The 17,597-nt window shown below is 51.7% G+C and overlaps 1 protein-coding gene and 1 long non-coding RNA gene across 2 annotated transcripts in view; one reads left to right on the forward strand and one right to left on the reverse strand.

Annotated features, from left to right (window-relative positions):
- The window catches only part of LOC116421739, a 14,210-nt gene extending 7,410 nt beyond the window's left edge, over positions 1–6,800 (reverse strand). The window contains exons 1-2 of the long non-coding RNA XR_004232242.1: positions 6,303–6,800; positions 931–1,033 (exon numbers count right to left, since the gene is read on the reverse strand). This is a non-coding gene — a long non-coding RNA (uncharacterized LOC116421739). The remainder of the gene's footprint in view (positions 1–930; positions 1,034–6,302) is intronic.
- LMX1B (LIM homeobox transcription factor 1 beta) overlaps positions 3,996–17,597 on the forward strand; it is a 166,203-nt gene continuing 152,601 nt past the window's right edge. The window contains exons 1-2 of the mRNA XM_003757148.3: positions 3,996–4,821; positions 5,630–5,816. Coding sequence (XP_003757196.1) covers positions 4,683–4,821; positions 5,630–5,816 — 326 coding nt within the window. The 5' untranslated portion in view covers positions 3,996–4,682. The remainder of the gene's footprint in view (positions 4,822–5,629; positions 5,817–17,597) is intronic.

Here is a 17,597-nt window from a genome sequence, read left to right on the forward strand (position 1 = left end):
GCCACCTCTCCCCTCCACACCTTCTCTGTGGCGGAGCTCTAAGCAGCTCGCAGCTACTCCAGCCTGCGTCCGCACCTCGGCGTGTAACAATTGCTTAGAATTGTGTTGGCAGTGGAGGCAAGAGAGGGAATTGGAGGGATCATTTCTCTGTCCAGAGGGGTCTTTTCCAAAGAACATTCACCAGCCAGTGGGATAGGGGAGAAAGAAACGATTGGGCAGCCATCTAAGGATGGAAGTTCTGCGTTCTCGGAACAGTCCCAGGACAGCTCAGAAAGGGAGTCTCCAGCCTGGAGATTAAGCGCCTCGGAGGACAAAGGAGGACTCCTGTATCGGACTGTTTGGGGTCACAGCGGACTTTCTGGGCTCCTCCCTCAGGGATGCAGGGCTCGGCTGGGCAGAGGTGCTCTCCCGCCCCACCCCGCTTAAGAGCTCCAGTCGGACGGGTCTGCTAGCCACCCGGCCCCGCCCTGCCCTGCGCCCGCCGTATTCCCGAGGGACTCCCGGCTGCTTTCTCTGAGACTCGCAAACGAAAACCCAAGAGTTGACAGCGGCCTCGCCTTCAAGACTCTAGGAAGAGACGTAGTAGGGTTGAAGGGTAAACTGAGTGAGACTATAGTCTCCCCGTGGGTCTCCGGCACTGAGGTTCTAGCCCAGGCTGAACGATCAGCTTGACAGCTACCAACCATCTTGGAAAAGAATTTTTTTTAAAAAATCAATTTGAATAAGACCCAGAGGCAGAAACGTCCCTTCTTTTCCGAGAGGGCTACAGAAAACGCTTGCTCTGCCTACGGCGTGCAGACATGTCGGGGCAGTGCTGCGTGAAGGAAGCGTGAAGGGGTGAACACGATAGTTGTAGTGAATGACCTGATTGTGAAAAGGCTGAAGGGTCCCCTTCCACTGTCAATATCGATTCAACGAATCAATACGCACCAGGAATCCTGTAGGCAGGTAGGTCTAGAGGTCCATACCTTAGGGCAGACTAAATAACCAAGAGCTGAATGAAGGGTAGTCTGAAAAGTAAGGCCTCTTCATCCTGGAAAGTTGAAAGCAGAAAAGAGAAGAAGGAAGTTGATATGAAATTAAAAAAAAAAAAGGCTTGGAGAGTGTTGCCCAAATCCTAACACCATTAGAAATAAGCGTTCTTTCCCTCCTACTCCTCCCCTCCTTAAAAGCCGAAAGGGGCACAGCAAGGGCCCAAGGAAAGGCCTTATCCCAGCGGGGGTGGGTTGGGGGGAGGGCTGGAAACATAAATAGGTTCCAGTGGAGTATCGAGAAATTCCTGAATGGCAGCTCCACAACGGGTTATTAAGGGATTCGAGGGTGTTTGGAGCCGGATCTAACCTTTGGAGATGCCTTCAAAAAGAAAAGCGACACCTTTTCTTAAGGGGCTCCTTTTGCCAACACCTCCATCCCAGCTGGAATGAAGGATGGATGGGCCTTGGACTGCTACCGGTTGACCCGACCCGAAGAAGTCAGGGAACTGCGACCAGAACCCCAGGGAGGACGGGGTCCGCCCGGACAACTGCTGGGGCACGGGTCTGAGGCTCCAGCATAACCCGGCTTCTTCCTCCCACACCCTCCCTAGGAGGAGGAGATTATCCCCGCTCCTCTCCGTCTGCTTTCCCGAATTTCTCCTGGTTGTTCACTGGGGAAACCTCTCTGGGAAATGGCCCGCCTCCGGGCAGTCATACTCCCGGACCTTCTTTCACCGCTGCTCCAGGCCGGAGGAAAGGGCAGAGTACGCAGCACCTGTCCTTGGACTCCCGGGACTGCTGCCCAGGAGGGCAGGTGTAGGAAAGCTCCTGGGCCAGCAGAGGGCAGCGCCAACACGACCCAGCGGGACCCACGCTCCGTGACCTGCCCAAGCCGCCCGCAGAGGTGGCCTGTATCCCGCTGCCCCCTCAGACTAGATATCCCTCAGAGGACTGCCAGCTCCCCCGCCTTCATTTATACTTTTCTTTTCCCTCTGCCCGGCGAGAACGACTCCCTGGGCCACCCTAGACCTCGAAGAGCCGAGGTTCCTGAGAGCCAACCCATCGTTTAGACAGGCTCCCCAGATGTGTGCGTAGGGAGTTGCTCGGTCTCTGCAAGGGGTAGGGGATCCGCACTTCCCCCATCCCCACCCGCTCCTCCTTGGAGACCTCCCAGCATTTAGGAATGAATCTGGCCAAGGTTGAGCCAGAATCCAAATTAAAATCCGTCCCTCTGGCCTTCCTTGGGGTCAGAAATACGCCTCCTCCTTTCCCCAACTGCAATTCCTTCGGCCCGGGGTCTCCATGCAGTCAACCTTTAGCGGGCACCCACAGGGCTCAGGCCGGGGAAGCAGGCTCAAAACTCCTCACACAACCGTGGGGCCTGGGCTGTGTGTGCGGAGTGCCCTTCTCCTAACTCTTCACCCCACGTCCCCGGAGTGCTGCCGGCTTTACCCTAAATCCCTAAGACTAATGCATTGAGACTAGTAAGGGAGAGGCAGGTCTCCCGCACCCTAGCAGTGCCTGCGATCGAACCACTCTTTAGGGCTTAAAGTTCAGGCTAGGAGGCCCAGTGAGAGCTTTCAGACCGGGCAATTCCTGGGTCCTCCAAGGATGGAGCAAAGAAGGCAAGGACCAGTATTGTTGCAAGCATTATTTTTTGGTCGCCGGGACTTTGGGATCCACTGAAAAATCCAACTAGTTTAACCAACCCCGAGAATTTAGGACTGGACTCCTCGTTCCAGGGGAGCGGATCAGCAGAATCTGAATTTCGCTCTCCAGTCAGTGCTCTAAGGGCTTGAGCCAGCACCGTCAACGGGGAACTGAGCTAGGGGGGAAAAAAAAAAAAAAAAAAAAGATCGAGGCCCGATCGCCATCAACCTGGGCCAGGTTTTTAATTCTCAGCCTTAACTGAGTCCCACAGTGAGGTTCTCGGGGCGGCTCTACACGGCAGCCACGGCTCAGGACTAATCTGTTATCCCTTTTCCCCTTTCCTTCTCCCTCTCCCTACGTGTCTAACCTTCTCCTTTCTTTGCCTCCCCCATACTCTCTCTCCATTACCTCCCTCCGGCGCTTTCCCCACTCTCTCCAGTGGTGGAGCAGAACTGTGAGGAAATTCCTTCTCTCCAACCCCTAGATCCCAGGGCAGCATCCCACGTCCAGCATCAGATACGGGGACCTCTGCGCCCTCGGAGTCCGAGCTGCTCGGGAGAGGAGAGAAAGGTTTGCCTTTTCCCGACGCCGCCCGGAGAAATTCGGGACACTGATTTCTGAAACAAGTTGGGGAGTCCGAAGACAACAAGCTTCAGTCAAGTCTCTTGCGACCCTACCCTCTTCACTTCCCCCTGCACTCTCGACCCCAACGCCACTTTGGCCCTTCTCCCTTCTCCTGGGACCCTACGACTCAGCTAGAGGGGAAATCTCCCCCTACCGACCCTGCCCCAGGTCCCCTCCCGGCGCCTGACCCCGACATTGCGGCTTGTGCCTGGCACCGTCCCCTTCTCGGGAACCAGAGGAGCCTCGCTCCTCGCTCCCCGCAGTCCTCCAGCGCTGAGCTTTCTCCGAGTCACACATCTCTTCCCTCCCTCTTATTTAGCAAGAAGAAGAGGAGAAAGATAGAAAGGAAGAGAAAGAGAGAGAGGACGAAAGAAAAAGAAAGGGGAAGGAAGAAAGAAGGAAAGAGGGAAAACAAACTTTTATCAATCTCCTCTCCCCCATCCAAATTTTCCAAGAGGGTGGGGCTAGATCAGAGAAGGAAAGAGGAATTTTTAAACACAGACAGTAAGAAACTTTTAAAAAGAGTTTGCTCTCGTTTTCCCTGAGCGTCCACGCTGGTTTGAACCAGCAACACTAGGACCCGGGACCCTAGACGGGGCAGGCTGCGCGCTGGAGGCCCTGCAAGCCCTTGGGGGGGCGCCCAGCTACGGCACTATTTGACGTGGAGAAGACGGCTCATCCTAGCGCAGGGATACGAGACGCACCAATGGAGTTCAAATGTCAGGAAGTTTGAGGGAGGGGTGAGGCGGCTCCCGGGCCGGGAGTATCCCTCCGCCTCCAGCTCCAGCTCTAAACTGAGCGGCTCCTCGGGCGCACCATGGCACATTAATAGTGTGCAGAGCGCGCCCAGGAGCCCAGCACCCCAGCTCCGCCCAGGGCCCGACTGCGGGTCCTGCCCAGCCCAGCCCGGCGCAGCCTGGCATCCCCCGCTTCCAGCCCCCGGGGGCCGGCCGCGCGGGGCCCCCTCGCCCGCCTCCTTCTCAGCCTCTTTTCCTCCTCTGCCTTCTCGCCGCCGCCTCCCGCCGCTGCTGCCACCGCCGCGGCCAGGGAGCCTCTGCTGACAAACAGGTGACAGAAGAGACGGGAGTGTGTGCGAGTGTGTGTGTGTGTGTGTGCATGTGGATCGGTGTGCGCGCGCGCGCGTGCGTGTGGGTGTGCGCGTGTGGGTACATACACCGGACAGACCCCGCGTCCCGGAACCACGGCCAGAACCCGGAGGAATAAGCCGCTCTTCTCGCCTCTTCCCTCGGGTCCCGCCGAACGTTTCTAGAGGCTTAAAAAAGAAAGACAAGAAATTGATCTCCATCCTCCGGGGGAGCCTGGCCCGCGCCCCGCCGGGGTTCGCGCGTCGTCTCCTGGTCGCGGGGAAGAGCGAAGCAGACCTCCGAGCTCCCCGGACCCCCGAGTCCGCGGCCAGCCCCGTGTCGGCGCCCCATGGATATAGCAACAGGTCCCGAGTCTCTGGAGAGGTGCTTCCCCCGCGGACAGACTGACTGCACCAAGATGCTGGACGGCATCAAGATGGAAGAACACGCCCTGCGCCCCGGGCCCGCCACCTTGGGGGTGCTCCTGGGTGAGTGCGGAGGGAGGGAGGGGGCGAAATGAGGGCAGAGGATGGAGGGGCGCCCCGCAGCCGCGCCGGCAGCTTTCTCCCCACGTCCTCACGGGCTGAAACCGGGGCTCTGGAACTGAAAGTTGTCCCTAGCTGCAGGGGAAGGGGGCGGGCGGCAGGGGCGGCCCCCAAAGTTTCGTGTCACTGACTGGAGACTGAAAGCCGAATGAGCCCTACTCTGAGCCGCTGCCCGAGAGGGACCCGACTGATAGCGCCGAGCCCAGTGTCGGAGTCCATAGGAAAAGATGATCAGAGATGAAGGAGCCTTAGACTCATCTTGTTCAGTCTTCCGATTTTATACTCGGAGAAACCGAGGTCCAGAGAGGGCAACTGCCTTGCCTGGAGTCGCCCAGCAAGTTAGTGACAAAGCTGGCATCAGGCTCCGGTCTCCCAACATGTAGTTGTATTTCTGATGCTTCATGCTACTTGTGCCTTTCTTCTTTAGAATGAGATTTTCCCATTCCCACCCCTAAAAAAAAGGCATTTCTTCTGCATAGGCGGGACTGCGGGATTCTGACCCTTTTAATGGGCACATGCCTCCTCTCCATGATGAGCAGGGGCTAGAGCCTGCTGGGCCAAGAGCACAGGGGTGAGGGGAGGGGGCGGCCCCGCAGAATTCCCCGTGGCCCCGGTCCCACTCCGGCCGGGAGGCTCCCCGAGCCTGGCACCCGCTGAGTGCCCCGGGAAGGCCGTGCCTGGCCCGCCGCCCCTCCTTCGGTGCTTGCTCATGGAAGCTCCCCCTCCCCCCATTCTTGTCTCCCTTTCTCAGGCTCGGACTGCCCGCATCCCGCCGTGTGCGAGGGCTGCCAGCGGCCCATCTCGGATCGTTTCCTGATGCGAGTGAACGAGTCGTCCTGGCACGAGGAGTGTTTGCAGTGCGCTGCGTGTCAGCAAGCTCTCACCACCAGCTGCTACTTCCGGGATCGGAAACTCTACTGCAAACAGGACTACCAACAGTAAGAGCTTCTCCTCCTCTCCCCTCTCTCTCATGCCTCCCGCTCTCCTCCGTCCCTTCTCCCGTTTGCTAGCGCCAGGGCGAGAGCGTGCGGGACAGGACACGCCAGGGCCGGCGGCCCGGAGCCCCGCGCCCGGAGCCCCGCGCAGGGCACCGGGGCAAGCGCCCTCAGCCCCCGCGGGGGCGGTGCAGGCGCACCAGCTCTGCTCCCTCTCACCCAGAGCCCCCGCCCTCCGGCCCACCCCGCCGGGCTCAGGCTAGAGCGCGGCGGCCCGGCCTGAGGGGCCCTGCCCGCGGTCGGCAGGAGTGTGGCAGCCCCTTGTCCCTCGCCTCAGGTCCCAGAGAATCGCGGGCTCCCTCGCCCTCCTTCGGACGGCAGCCAGGCGGCTTCTCCAAGTTAGTCCCACGTCCCGACTCTCTCTCCCTCCCTCGCAGCCTTGGGTGTTGAGGAACGGTCACCTGGGCCTCCTCCTAACAAGGAGCTCACCTGGCCTGGCTACTCTAGGTGTCCAAAGCTAACGGGCCGGTCCAGGGCACACAAGCCCGCGCCTCTGGAGGGAAGGTTCGGGCGTTCTTTGTCCGTTGCCGGTTCCTCGGCGGCCCCTCGGAGCCCCTGGGTTATTTCCTCAGCACGGGAGCCTACCAGTACCGGTCCTGGGCCCAGTAACCAGGGCCCACCCTTTGCAGAGGCCCAGCTGCCCCATTTCCTTGGTTCTCTGGCTCTCAGCAACTCTTTGCTTCAGTTTGGTTGGGTTTCCTAAAGACCTGGAGCCCTTCGAAGCCAGGAGGCAGCCGGCCGCCCCCGCGCCGACCTGGGCTCTTGTTTCCCTCCTCCTCCTTCCCTAACTCAGAGCTGCCCCCGGCCCGGCCCGAGACAAAGGGAAGGGCGGTTCGGCCCCTTTTGTCCCTGGGCTTCAGGGGCCGCCGCCGCCCGCCCGCCCTTTTCCGAGCCGGGTTTGCTCATAGCTACAGTGGCTAGGCCGGTCTCCATGGGGACGGGCCGGGGGCTCCGGACCAAGGACTGCAGTGCCCAAGCACTGGCCGTGGGAGGCTTCCTCTTGCTCTGGACCTGAAAATGGATAGGACCCTGGCCCGTGGGGGTTGAGCATTTTCGCTAGCCTTTCGGGGGCTGCCCTTAATCCTTTAAAAATTTTTTTCTTTAAAAAATTTTTCTTTCAAATGAAATAAGCACTAATAACAATAATAATAAAATTAATAAATAAACAGGATCCAGGCCCCGGTAAATGAACGGAGGGGTTCAGTTCAAAACCCATGAGCTGCTGGCTCCCGTGACAGTTTCCGAGAACCCCCCAGACTCAAGGTCCCAGGACAGCGGATGCTCCTGTGGATCATTTTCTCTTGCTTCCAAGGAGCTCTCTCCCCTGAAACCTGCTTCTTAGTCGGGATTCAGATTCTAGGGGCTGAAGGAACCGGAGTTCCAGGACAGGCAGTAGCCAGGGCAAGGAGGGCTTAGGCGCTGAGGCTGTGATGGCTCCACTTAAGGGAGTGTTGTCTCCTTACTGCGCTGGATCCCTGTCCAGCTTGCTTCTTGGCCCGGGTCCTGACTTGGGCCGCGCTGGGGGGAGCGACCTGGGTGGAAGAATCCCTCGTCCAAGGTCCCAGACACCTCTTTAAATAGGGCACCAGCCTGGGCCCCAGTTTTTGTGCCTTAGTTTTGCGGAGAAGTTTTTTCTCTTCATCTCCCGGTTACGACATTTTTTAACTCCGTGCCCTAAACTGCTACGGCCTCGGAGAGTCTCGTCTAAATCCAGGCCGGGCTTTCTCATTATTTCGCTTTCACTAACTTTGCCGAGGGGCAAGGAACCGATCCGACTGGGACCGAGCAGACAAGGGGTGTAGAGAAAGGAGCATCCGTGTTTTGGCATCTGGTCGGGAACCGTTTGTGCCATGCGGGGCCTTTTCTCTTTCCGGGAGAGGGCAGGGAGTTTCTGTCGGTGGCCACAGACCGAGCAGAAAAACCGCCTTGAGGGCAGACAGGCGAGGCATCCCTCTAGGGGCAGATAATTCGCTTACTCCAACCAGCTCTTTTCAAAAGCAAATTTAAAACGACAGAAATCTTCCCCAATACCGACTTGCTCCTTTCCAACTGCACACGCAGGAACCTGGCCCAGCAAAACTGAGGGGCAGGCAGGGAACTTTTTAGGATCCGGGTTTTAACTGTTTGTTCGTTTAATAATTTGGTTTCTTGGCAGTTCAACCCAGGGAAAGTGCTTTTATTGAAAGAGAGAGGAGAAGGGAAAGAGGTTGAAAAAAGAATGAAAAAAGAAAGGGGAAAGGGGGGAAAGGAAAAGAAAGAAGAAAGGGAAAAGAGAAAGGAGGAAGAGGAGAGATAACAGAAGAAAAAGGGAAAGGAGGGGGGCAAAGAAAGGGAAACCAGCGAAAGAGGAGAAGAATAGGAAAGAAAAGAATTAAGGAAAGGGGGAGAGAACGAAGCTGGACATAAAAAAATTGATTTTCAGTTATAAAATAAAGGGAATGGTGATTTTAAAAAAGATTAAATGCTAAGAGCACAATGTGTACTTTTTATGCAAATTCATTAATATAGATTTTAGAAAGGCATGATTAGCATATAGAATATTGCACAGTCTAATATATCTCAAGTTTCATTTGTGTTATACATTTTAAAATTTCTCTTGAGGCAATCCAGCTGTATGTAGACAAGACTGGATAAGGCAACATTCTCTTACCCCCAAACTGTACCTGATCAGAACTTCCTTCCATTGTCCTCCAGGTGACAAACGTTCTCGGGCCCTCTTTGGTCAACCAAAATCATGTGCTGGTTCACAATTGTTCTTTATTAATTTGCTTTATTTGTCTGTGGAGGAAAAGCCTGAAGGGTTTGGTTGAGCTGTGTGTGCCTGTTTTTGTCACATGGCTCCATCCAGATGCACATATGAATTTTGTTGAGGGACCAGAAGCATGTAAAATATGGAGGGCCACTGTCATTTTCTGGAGAGAGGTTATAGAGCAGATTTTTGGAATGTAATCTAGTTACTATTACTGGCATTTGGGCTTTCTGTTGAGAAATGCTTGTTGTTTGTTTGCTTCTCTCACTGAATTCACTGAAGTAGAGTCAGCAAGGTGTTTGCATTTCGGACCTTGTGTGATGATGGTATTCCACCAGGAAATAAAAACATTAAAACAAAACAAAAACCAAACAAAACAAAAAAAGCTTTGTCTTGGAACCTCCCTGTTGTGTTGTATGTGTGAGCTTCTACCCATCTGTATTATATCCTGTGTATGTCTATGTGTATGTAGGTATATAAATACATATTTGTATTTGTGTATGTGTGAATTCCTGCCTCTCTGTTGCTATAATAGATAGATATGTGCATTTTCACGCCTCTGTGTATGTCTATTCTTACATGCGTATTCCTTTGTGAAAAGTGTAAGTCCCTCTGCTCCTTTGTCTGTGGTACAAAGTATGAACTAGTGTGTGTGAATCTCTGCCTTTTTGAATGTGGTACTTTGTATGTATGTGTAAAGCCCTGATCCTCTGGCTGTGGTCTACACATGCACCAGTGCACACCCAAACCCATATTCACACACAGAGTAAATCCCTGCTCCTCTGTTGTGTGTGTGTGTGTGTGTGTGTGTGTGTGTGTGTGTGTGTTTTAATCCCTGGCCCTCGGATTATGATACTGAGGTTTGATGGACTCTCTGTTTACCCTGGGACCTGGGTATCTACAGTCTTCATGGGTTGTGGAGATGGAGCTTGAGTAGGGCAGGGCAGGGAAGCTTCCCTTTGATTTACTAAAGCAGAACCAAACTACTTCAGCCACTGGGACACAGAATGGGTGAAAGCCAGCTGCCCACCTCCATCTTCTCTCTTCACCAAAGGGATTTTTGCAAAGGAATACAATCTTTGTTCGACCTTCCTGACTGTTCTCATCATTTATGGGCTACTTTGAGGCAGGCTGGCATATGAGCAAGTCAGGAGAACTCATTCCTCTCCAGAGTGAGGCAGTCCAGTTAGTCCTCAGAGTAGGAAGGTCCGCTGGGGTTTCCAGTTAGTCTCCGTGGGCAGGAGTTGGGTTGTGCGACCATGGACCTTATAAACCAGACAGAGCTAGGCATGGTGCTGCTGGAGTTGCTAACATGAATGTATTTTGTGTGCTTCCTCATTGGCTTGTGGTTTCAGGCTTCTTACAGTTCACTGGTCATTTGGGGGAGAATCCTATCTTCAAAAGCAAAATGAGAGAAACATTGTCTTTGGGCTTGGAGGGGCCGGTATTGGGTGAACTGATCACCAGAGAATAAATGTTATGGGAGACCATGGCTCTAGCTTCCTCCTTCCTCCTAAGGCCTGCTCAGGAACAGTGTGCCTATGATTTTGAGAGCTCTCATTGACTGGACAGAAAGGGACACAAACTCCTTTGTTACTACTGGATCCTTTAGCAAAGGGACAATTTGGGTAAAATAGCTGGGGGAGGGGAGAAGAGGAAGATGATGTAAAATAAATAATAATATATTTATATGTGAGCCAGTTGGCTAGGATTGACTGTATTTGAAATTTCTGATTCCTTGCTAAATTGGTCTTTTCCTTGACCTAATTGAATTCTTATTTCAAAACTTGCTCCCTGTTCTCTTTTTATCATATTATACATTTGTATACAACCTGACTTTGGTCGTAATTGTGTCCTTTCCCCCTTCCCCCCTTTCTCCAAATACTATGCTGTTTTAGTGGAGTTGTAAACTTCGTGCCTTTCTTAAAGATCTTATTCATTAAATAGCGACATCAGATATTGCTTGTAACCTTTATTTAAAATAGCACAGAGCATGTTTGCCTTAAGAAAAAAATTAGAAGGTCCAAGTCTCTCCTTACTTGTAGAAGCAATTTGGAAAGCTGGATGCTAGATCTAGGTGTACCGGCTGATCAACAATGGCCAGCATGGGTTGGAGGCGGGGCGGGGAGGGAGAGAAACAAGACAAAAATTCGGTTCTTTTCTGTCTCACTTGGGTGGGAAGGGCAGCCTCTGAGACAAAACTTAAAATGGATCAGGGGGTTAAATGAGGAGGCTGCCTGAGCAGTATTGCAACAGAGAAAGCCCAGCCCTGACTCAGATCTGAATTGTGAGGCCCAGTGATTTATTTATTCCGTGAGCTCTCTGTCAGGAGGGCCCTCTTGGTGCGGTGGATTAAGATGGAATAGATCCCGGTCAGATCTCAGCATTCCAAGCCATCGGGAGCTAGAAGGCAGTAATTAACTTTGTAATATTGGCCGAGTGTCTGAGCCCTTGCACAGACGAACCTTATTATTGGCTTGAGCACGAAAGAGATGGGAATCTGTATGCATGGGATGTTACAGTACCAAGCTCTTTCTCAAACTTCCAGCCGTTACAATGGAAACGTATCCACATCTGTAAAAAGCGGGCGTTGGACTAGATAATCTTCCAAATCTCTTCCAACTCGAAAAATCCCAGGATCCTAACAATGATAGGAGGTGGGGGTGGAGAGTGGATGTTAGCAGTGTGGCTGCTGGGGGTCCCTGGAGGGGATTTGGCACATTATTTAGCGGGGAGAAGTATTTAAAAGACAAGAAAAGCCACAATAAAGGAGGACTCGAATTTGTCTCGGTTTTTGGGTTTCCTTTAGAAAAAAAAAAAAATATATCAGCTTAGCCAGATGACACACCGCTGCTGACCGTGCCCGAATTAGAAATCGCTTTTGAATTTTCGAGCCTCGGCAAACTTGTCCGGTGTTGATCTAAATTCATCCCTCCATCCCTTCACCAACTGCTACCAATGGACCAACTTGTGCAAAGGGGCTTTGCAATAAATTGAAGGGTGTATGGGGTGGAGGTGAGAGGGTGATTCCAGGAGACAAGTTTCTGGAAGAAATAAATATATTTTATTGCAAAGAAAAGCTCTGCGAGAAAACCTCCACACAAAAGCAAAAAGGCTGAGTGCGGATGGAAGAGGCAGGCCTCTCCCCCTGCTGCTGAGCCTGCCAGAGTGGGTGTACCTGAGCGGTGGCCGGAGGAGGAGGACGCCGAAAGCCGCCGCCACCGCACCACTGGGGTTCTTAGCATGAAATTTTTAGGACGTAAATGGAGGCCTCAAGCTGCTATCATTAACCTGAGGAATTGGCTAGTTCATTCTTGGGGAAAATAATTAAACCAGCCCCCAGATCAGTGCGTTCGAGGGAGCTCACCTTGGGTAAAGAGGCAATAGAATGGGGAAAATCTATTTTTCATTTGATGAATGTGTGTGTAAGCGTGTATGAAATTTTTAGAAATTCAAAGACAATTGTCAAAATCCCTTTTGGCTTTCCGAATGGAGTTAGGTTGTGAATTTTCAACCTAAAACAGTTGGTTAAGATGGGAATTTAAATTTCATAGTTTGGGGTTTTTTTGGGGGGGGACGCGTCACATCGAGGAATGAAGGAAAAGGGGGGCTCCCAGAATCTTTCATTTGATAATAATGGGGGAAAAATTTTTTGACTTCGATGTCCAGAGGGGAAATACGTTTTACTTTATTTGATAAATAAGTCGTCTCTTCGTAGTTTTCCAGGGCAGGTTTAATATTTATTTGTATGGTTTAGTGGAGCCGGAATCTCTAGGATTTCTTCTAAACATTTGGTTCTACAATGATTTTATAATTCTAAGTATTTGCATTGTCCCGGCTCATGGAGGTTTCCTTTTCCTTTTTCTTAATGCTACTTACTAGGTGGGTTATCTGCACGGAAGGGAGGGATGGAGAGGAGGACAGACTACGGAAGGAATGAACGAAATGCTTGGCTAGCGGGTTTGAAGGCAGGGAGACCGGGCTAGGGAGCTGGCGTGATTACCTTGCTTCCAACAAAGACAATCCCTGGGGACAGATGCCCCCAGATGTTCTGCAGCAGCGCATGGGAGGAAAGGAGGGAGAGAACGCAGCAGGTTCTCACGCACGATCGGAGAAATTTTTATTTTGCTGATTATCATTATTAGTTTTATTGTCATTTTCCAGAAGGCAGAAGCAAAATGTACTGCTTCTCTTTAGTCGTCGCCTTTCCGTTGTTTAAATCCCCAGAACTGGAGGGGAAAGCTGTGACTAGTATCTCTGAGGGGCGACGGGGAATCTTTTGTAATAGTCGCTCTCATTTCTATAGTGCTTCTATAACCAAAGAACGCTTTCCTCTCAGCATTCCCGGGTGAGAGGGAGAACGGTCTAAAAATCTTTACCCACACGTTTCCTAGTGTCTGGGAGGTGTCCCAGTCTGTCCTTAAAAGGAATTGTTATTCCGTGTTAGCATTTATTTGTCCCTGGGTCAAATTATGTCCTTTTGAAGGAAGGGAGCCATTCCCCCCACATCTAAGAATAAGTTCTTTCTTGCTCGACTGGTGTGAGCTGCCGAAGTCACACTAACATTTTTTTGCCGTTGAAGAAAATTCTGTCGGTGCATCCCAGAAATGCCTAAAAGTAGAGAGGCTGACTTAGCAGTGTTTGGGCATTTTCACGCTTGACCCTAACAGGACAAGCTTCCTTCTGTCATTCAGAGGTCTATCCCCCTATAAGTAAAGCAAGGAGAGGTTCTTTCTCTTCTTGTGTCCGGAGGGGCTAGTCATTCATCAAACGCAAGCCGCTTTTCCACCAGAGATACAGGGAAAGGAAGGGGAAGGAAAGAGAATAAAAGAAAAAGAAAGACAGAAGAAAAGAGCTAGAGAGAACGAGCGAGTAAAAGAAAAAGAAAAAGAGAAAATCGGGGGGAAAAATCAGAAAAGCCGTAAGAAACAGAAGGAAAGAGCAAGAGAGTGAAATAAAAAGAGAAAGTAAGAGAAAGAAAATCTGGGAGGAGAGAAAGAAAAAAAAAAGGAAGAGGAGGGAGGAAGGAACGAAGGCCGGGAGGACCCCACTTCAGTCAGTCAAAATGAGGGGTGCCTTAATATCCACTCCACACCAAGGGGGCATATTCAGGGGAAACAAATTCCCCCTTTTCTTCAGGGCTTATGGGAAGGAGAATTATGTAATTCTCCTTCCATTGCAGCCTTGTCTGTCGTCTGGAAAGGATTTTTATCCTGAGGAGGTGGCGAATTCCTGGAGGAGTCTTGGGGGAAGAAGTGTAGGTGGGGGTTCCAACAAGCTGTCACAAAACAGAGTATAATCGCTTGTTACAGCCCCAAGGTCTTGGGACCTGCGACATGGGAAAGTGTGAGCTTCTAGTGTGAGTGCGTATTGTACCTTTGGTATCTGTATGTACAGAAATGTTTGTGATCTCTGAGTGTAATAGACAGAAGAGATTGAAAGTCAGAAGACCTAGTTCAAATTCTGGCTCCATTTGCCCCTATTTGTCTCCTAACACAGGAAAAGGTCGTGTTGTTTCTCTGAGCCTCAGTTTCCCTCTGCATAAAATGAAAATAGGATAGATAGCCTACTCACAGAGTTGTGGTAAGGAAAGCACTTTGTAAACTCTAAGGTACTTAAAGAAATGTCAGCTATTATAATTTTTGCTAATATTATTATTACTATTATTCTACCGCTGGGGTTCTTGAGAAACGGTCCTGGGACAAGTCTATCCTTGTGTTACTCTTTTACCATTTTATATTTAAGGTTCTGAGATTTATTATCATTATTAATATTAATATGATGATACGTATGCAATGAATTAGCCGCCTCTTTCCTAAATCCAGCATTCTAAGAAATGCCGGCATGCCTGCCCTAGTTGGCGGGAAGGAGCCCCACTTCGCTTCTGGTCAAGGGCTAAAAGCGGAGTTGTCGGGAAAGGGTTAATTGAGCCTAGCCAACGTTACTGTGCACAGTTCCCCCACCCCCCGGCCTCACGGCCATTTTGCCCAGGTAAGATGCACCCACCGCTGTCGCTGGGGAAGGCCGGAGGGAATGTCGGGCGCTTTGATTTTCTTTTTTTAAGGTGAAAAAAAAAAAAAGTGGTTCTAGTCGTAGGGTGAATTTTTTCCAGATTGCCTGGCCTGGCTGCCGGGCTGCCTCCCCTCTGCGGCTGCCGCCTTATTGCGGCTCTAGAATGATGAAGGTGATTTGAAGTCACACATTCTCGGGGGCGTTTAGCGGCACATTCCTTTCCATGGAAGTGATTAGTACATGGAAAGCCTTCCTCCCCGCGTCCCCCACCGCACCTCCCCCCAGCCGCTCCTACTCTGGGCTCCATGGCCGCCGCTTTCTTTTGTAAGGTTAAAACACCTTAGATACTAATTAAAGCTGAGCCTCGTGGGCTGGCACCAGGGGCTGGGGAGAGAGGGACGCCGACGCTTCCCCTGCGCGGGGGAGACCCGCAGGACCCGGCGTGGGCGCTTAGGAGGGCTGAAGCCACATTAAACAAGAGAGAGAGAGCGTGACTTTTGTCTCCCGTCGGCGGGATGATGGAGATGGTCGTTACAGCATCTCCGTTTCTAACTAAGCACGTTGAGATTTTTACAACGTGTTTTCTTCGTGGCTACCTCAGAAGAGAGGGAATGTAAGGATTCCGACCCCGATTTAGCCGAGGAGGTTTACGGTAGAAATTTCCTAGGACTTTAGAATAGATGGGGACCTTCCAGACGATCCTTGGCCATCCTTCCCCAGCCCTTATTTTACCGACAAGGAAGCGGGAGCCCAGAGGGATCAAATGATCTGCTCTAAGTAACACAGGAGGCGGCAGAGCCAGGACTCAAACCTAGGTCCTGGGATCCCAAGCGCAGGGGCTGCTCTGGGACGCGGCCCTCCAGAATCCGGCCCCCGAATCTGAGGCAGAAGGGCAGCTCCTCCCCTCCCACGCCCACCCCCCCCTCGCCCCCAGCTACGGAGGAATAACCCTCGGCAACGGCAAGTGCCCACCCGGCCCCTGCTTGGCAACCTCCCGTGATGCGGAGCTCACTGCCCAATGAGACAGTCCCTTCCACTTTGGGCGGCTGGGGCTGCTCGGGAAGTTTCCCCTCAGACCCGCCGACGGCCTCTCCAGGACACTCTCCTCCCGGTAGCGCCTTTTCTGCCGTCTAAGTCCAAGGACAGCCTTTCGGTTTGGGGAGGGAGTGACCTGCTTTTTTTCTCTTTCCGAGCCAAACGTCCCCAGTTCCTGCTGGGTGGCGCAGCTTCTAGTCCCCTCTGAGACTGCCCAGTGACTTGCTAAGGATCCCAGAGCCGAGAACCGGCAGGCCCTGGTCCCACACGGGCTGCCGAGGCCGGGGCAGCGCTCCCTGGCCGTCCGCACCCGCCTCCCTGACTGCAGGCTCCAGGGAAGGTTACCGGCACTGGCCTGGCTGAGCATTTCACCAGCACGGATCTCTTCCTCTCTCCCCCATCTCCAGGCCCTGGTGCCAGCCTTGTTTGGCTTTAGTTCAGAGCCCGATCCGGGCCCTCCCAGGGTCAAAGTTCTGGCTCCCCAAAGAGGCAGAAATTAGGCGAAGTGAAGGAACGCAGGTCACCGATGGCTCGGTATCACGGTCCTCTCTCAGGAGAGGTTTTGTGGGAATCACGTTGAGAAGTCAGGGCTTGCAGCAAAGTGAGCGCCAGGAGGATGTGAGGCTCAAGCCAGGGACACGGCCGGGCTCCTCCTACCTTGGGCCAGGCAGATTCCTTAACCTGAAAGAAATCCAGAAACGAGTTTCTTCTGGATCTCTAGATGATAACTGACTTTCAGGAACCTTCCAGAATCAACATTCCTCTAACCCCCCAACACCTTGAGGGCCTGTTAGTGACTAAAGGCATTCCTGATGTTGAATAGATAGCCTCATTTCAATAACCAGCTATACAATAATTCTGCATTATCACTTCCTCAAACACTAAGTTTAATTCCCCTGTGGAAGAACATTATCTAATTCCATCCATCTACCTACCTACCTACCTACCTACCATCTACACACATGTACATATGTCTCTTGCGTATATATACACATTTCCTCTGAATACATTTATATTTATATGGTTCTTCTGGTCTTTCATGGGGGACCATCCATGGAATTTTCCTCTGAAAATCCTTAATGTGTCTCACCCACTTTCCCATAGTTCAGGGTGCCCAAACTAGCTGAAAAACATCATGGCATTTTTCAGACTAGATTTGGAGTTTTGCTTTACTCTTCCACTTGTTAACTGGATGATTTGAGACAAATCCCTGCTCTCTTCCCTTCCTGAGCTTGCTTATTCCTCATTGATAGAATAGGGACTATGAGACTTGTGTCTTGCTCACAAGTCGTTGTGAGGAAGGCAAGTTATAAACCTTCAAATGCTGTGGAAATAAAAGACAGACAGACAGATAACCATGGCCCACCTATGCTCAGGAAAAACATCCAAAAAGTCAGCTATGGAGCACAGGTATCCCCTCTGACTGGACTTCAGCTTCTTCATCTGTAAAAGTTGAGATAAGGATACTCCGCTTTCCTCAGATGGTCATAATAAGGAGTGCACATTAATAAGTACCATGGAAAGGTGAGTTTAATGGGGAAGTCCAAAGGAACCTATAGCTGCCCAGCAGCTTTGAGTCAGCTATTGCCCAAGGTAGGAAATGACTTTCCAACCACCACTGCCTCCCTAACCCAAGTATTGTGTCAGTCAAGCTGGGCCAGTCCTCTTGTGGCTCTGGCCCATCCTGTTCAGTAAGTGAAAGGGCAAATATAACTTAGCTCCAATTGTGGCTTGGGGTTTGGGGGCTTTGAAAAATTCAAGTTTTCTTTAGACCTTGGTTGTTAGTCTGAGGGTTAGAAGGACACATTCAATGACAGGAGCCATAACTTTCAATTTATAGGATGCCACAATGAGACCTCAGTTTTTGGAGGGTGCATAGGAGAGTGATGGCCAAGCCATTTAAGAGCCAATTGTAAGTTGTCATTCAG

Source organism: Sarcophilus harrisii, chromosome 2 (assembly GCF_902635505.1).
Source record: "Sarcophilus harrisii chromosome 2, mSarHar1.11, whole genome shotgun sequence".
NCBI classification, from domain to species: Eukaryota; Metazoa; Chordata; class Mammalia; order Dasyuromorphia; family Dasyuridae; genus Sarcophilus; species Sarcophilus harrisii.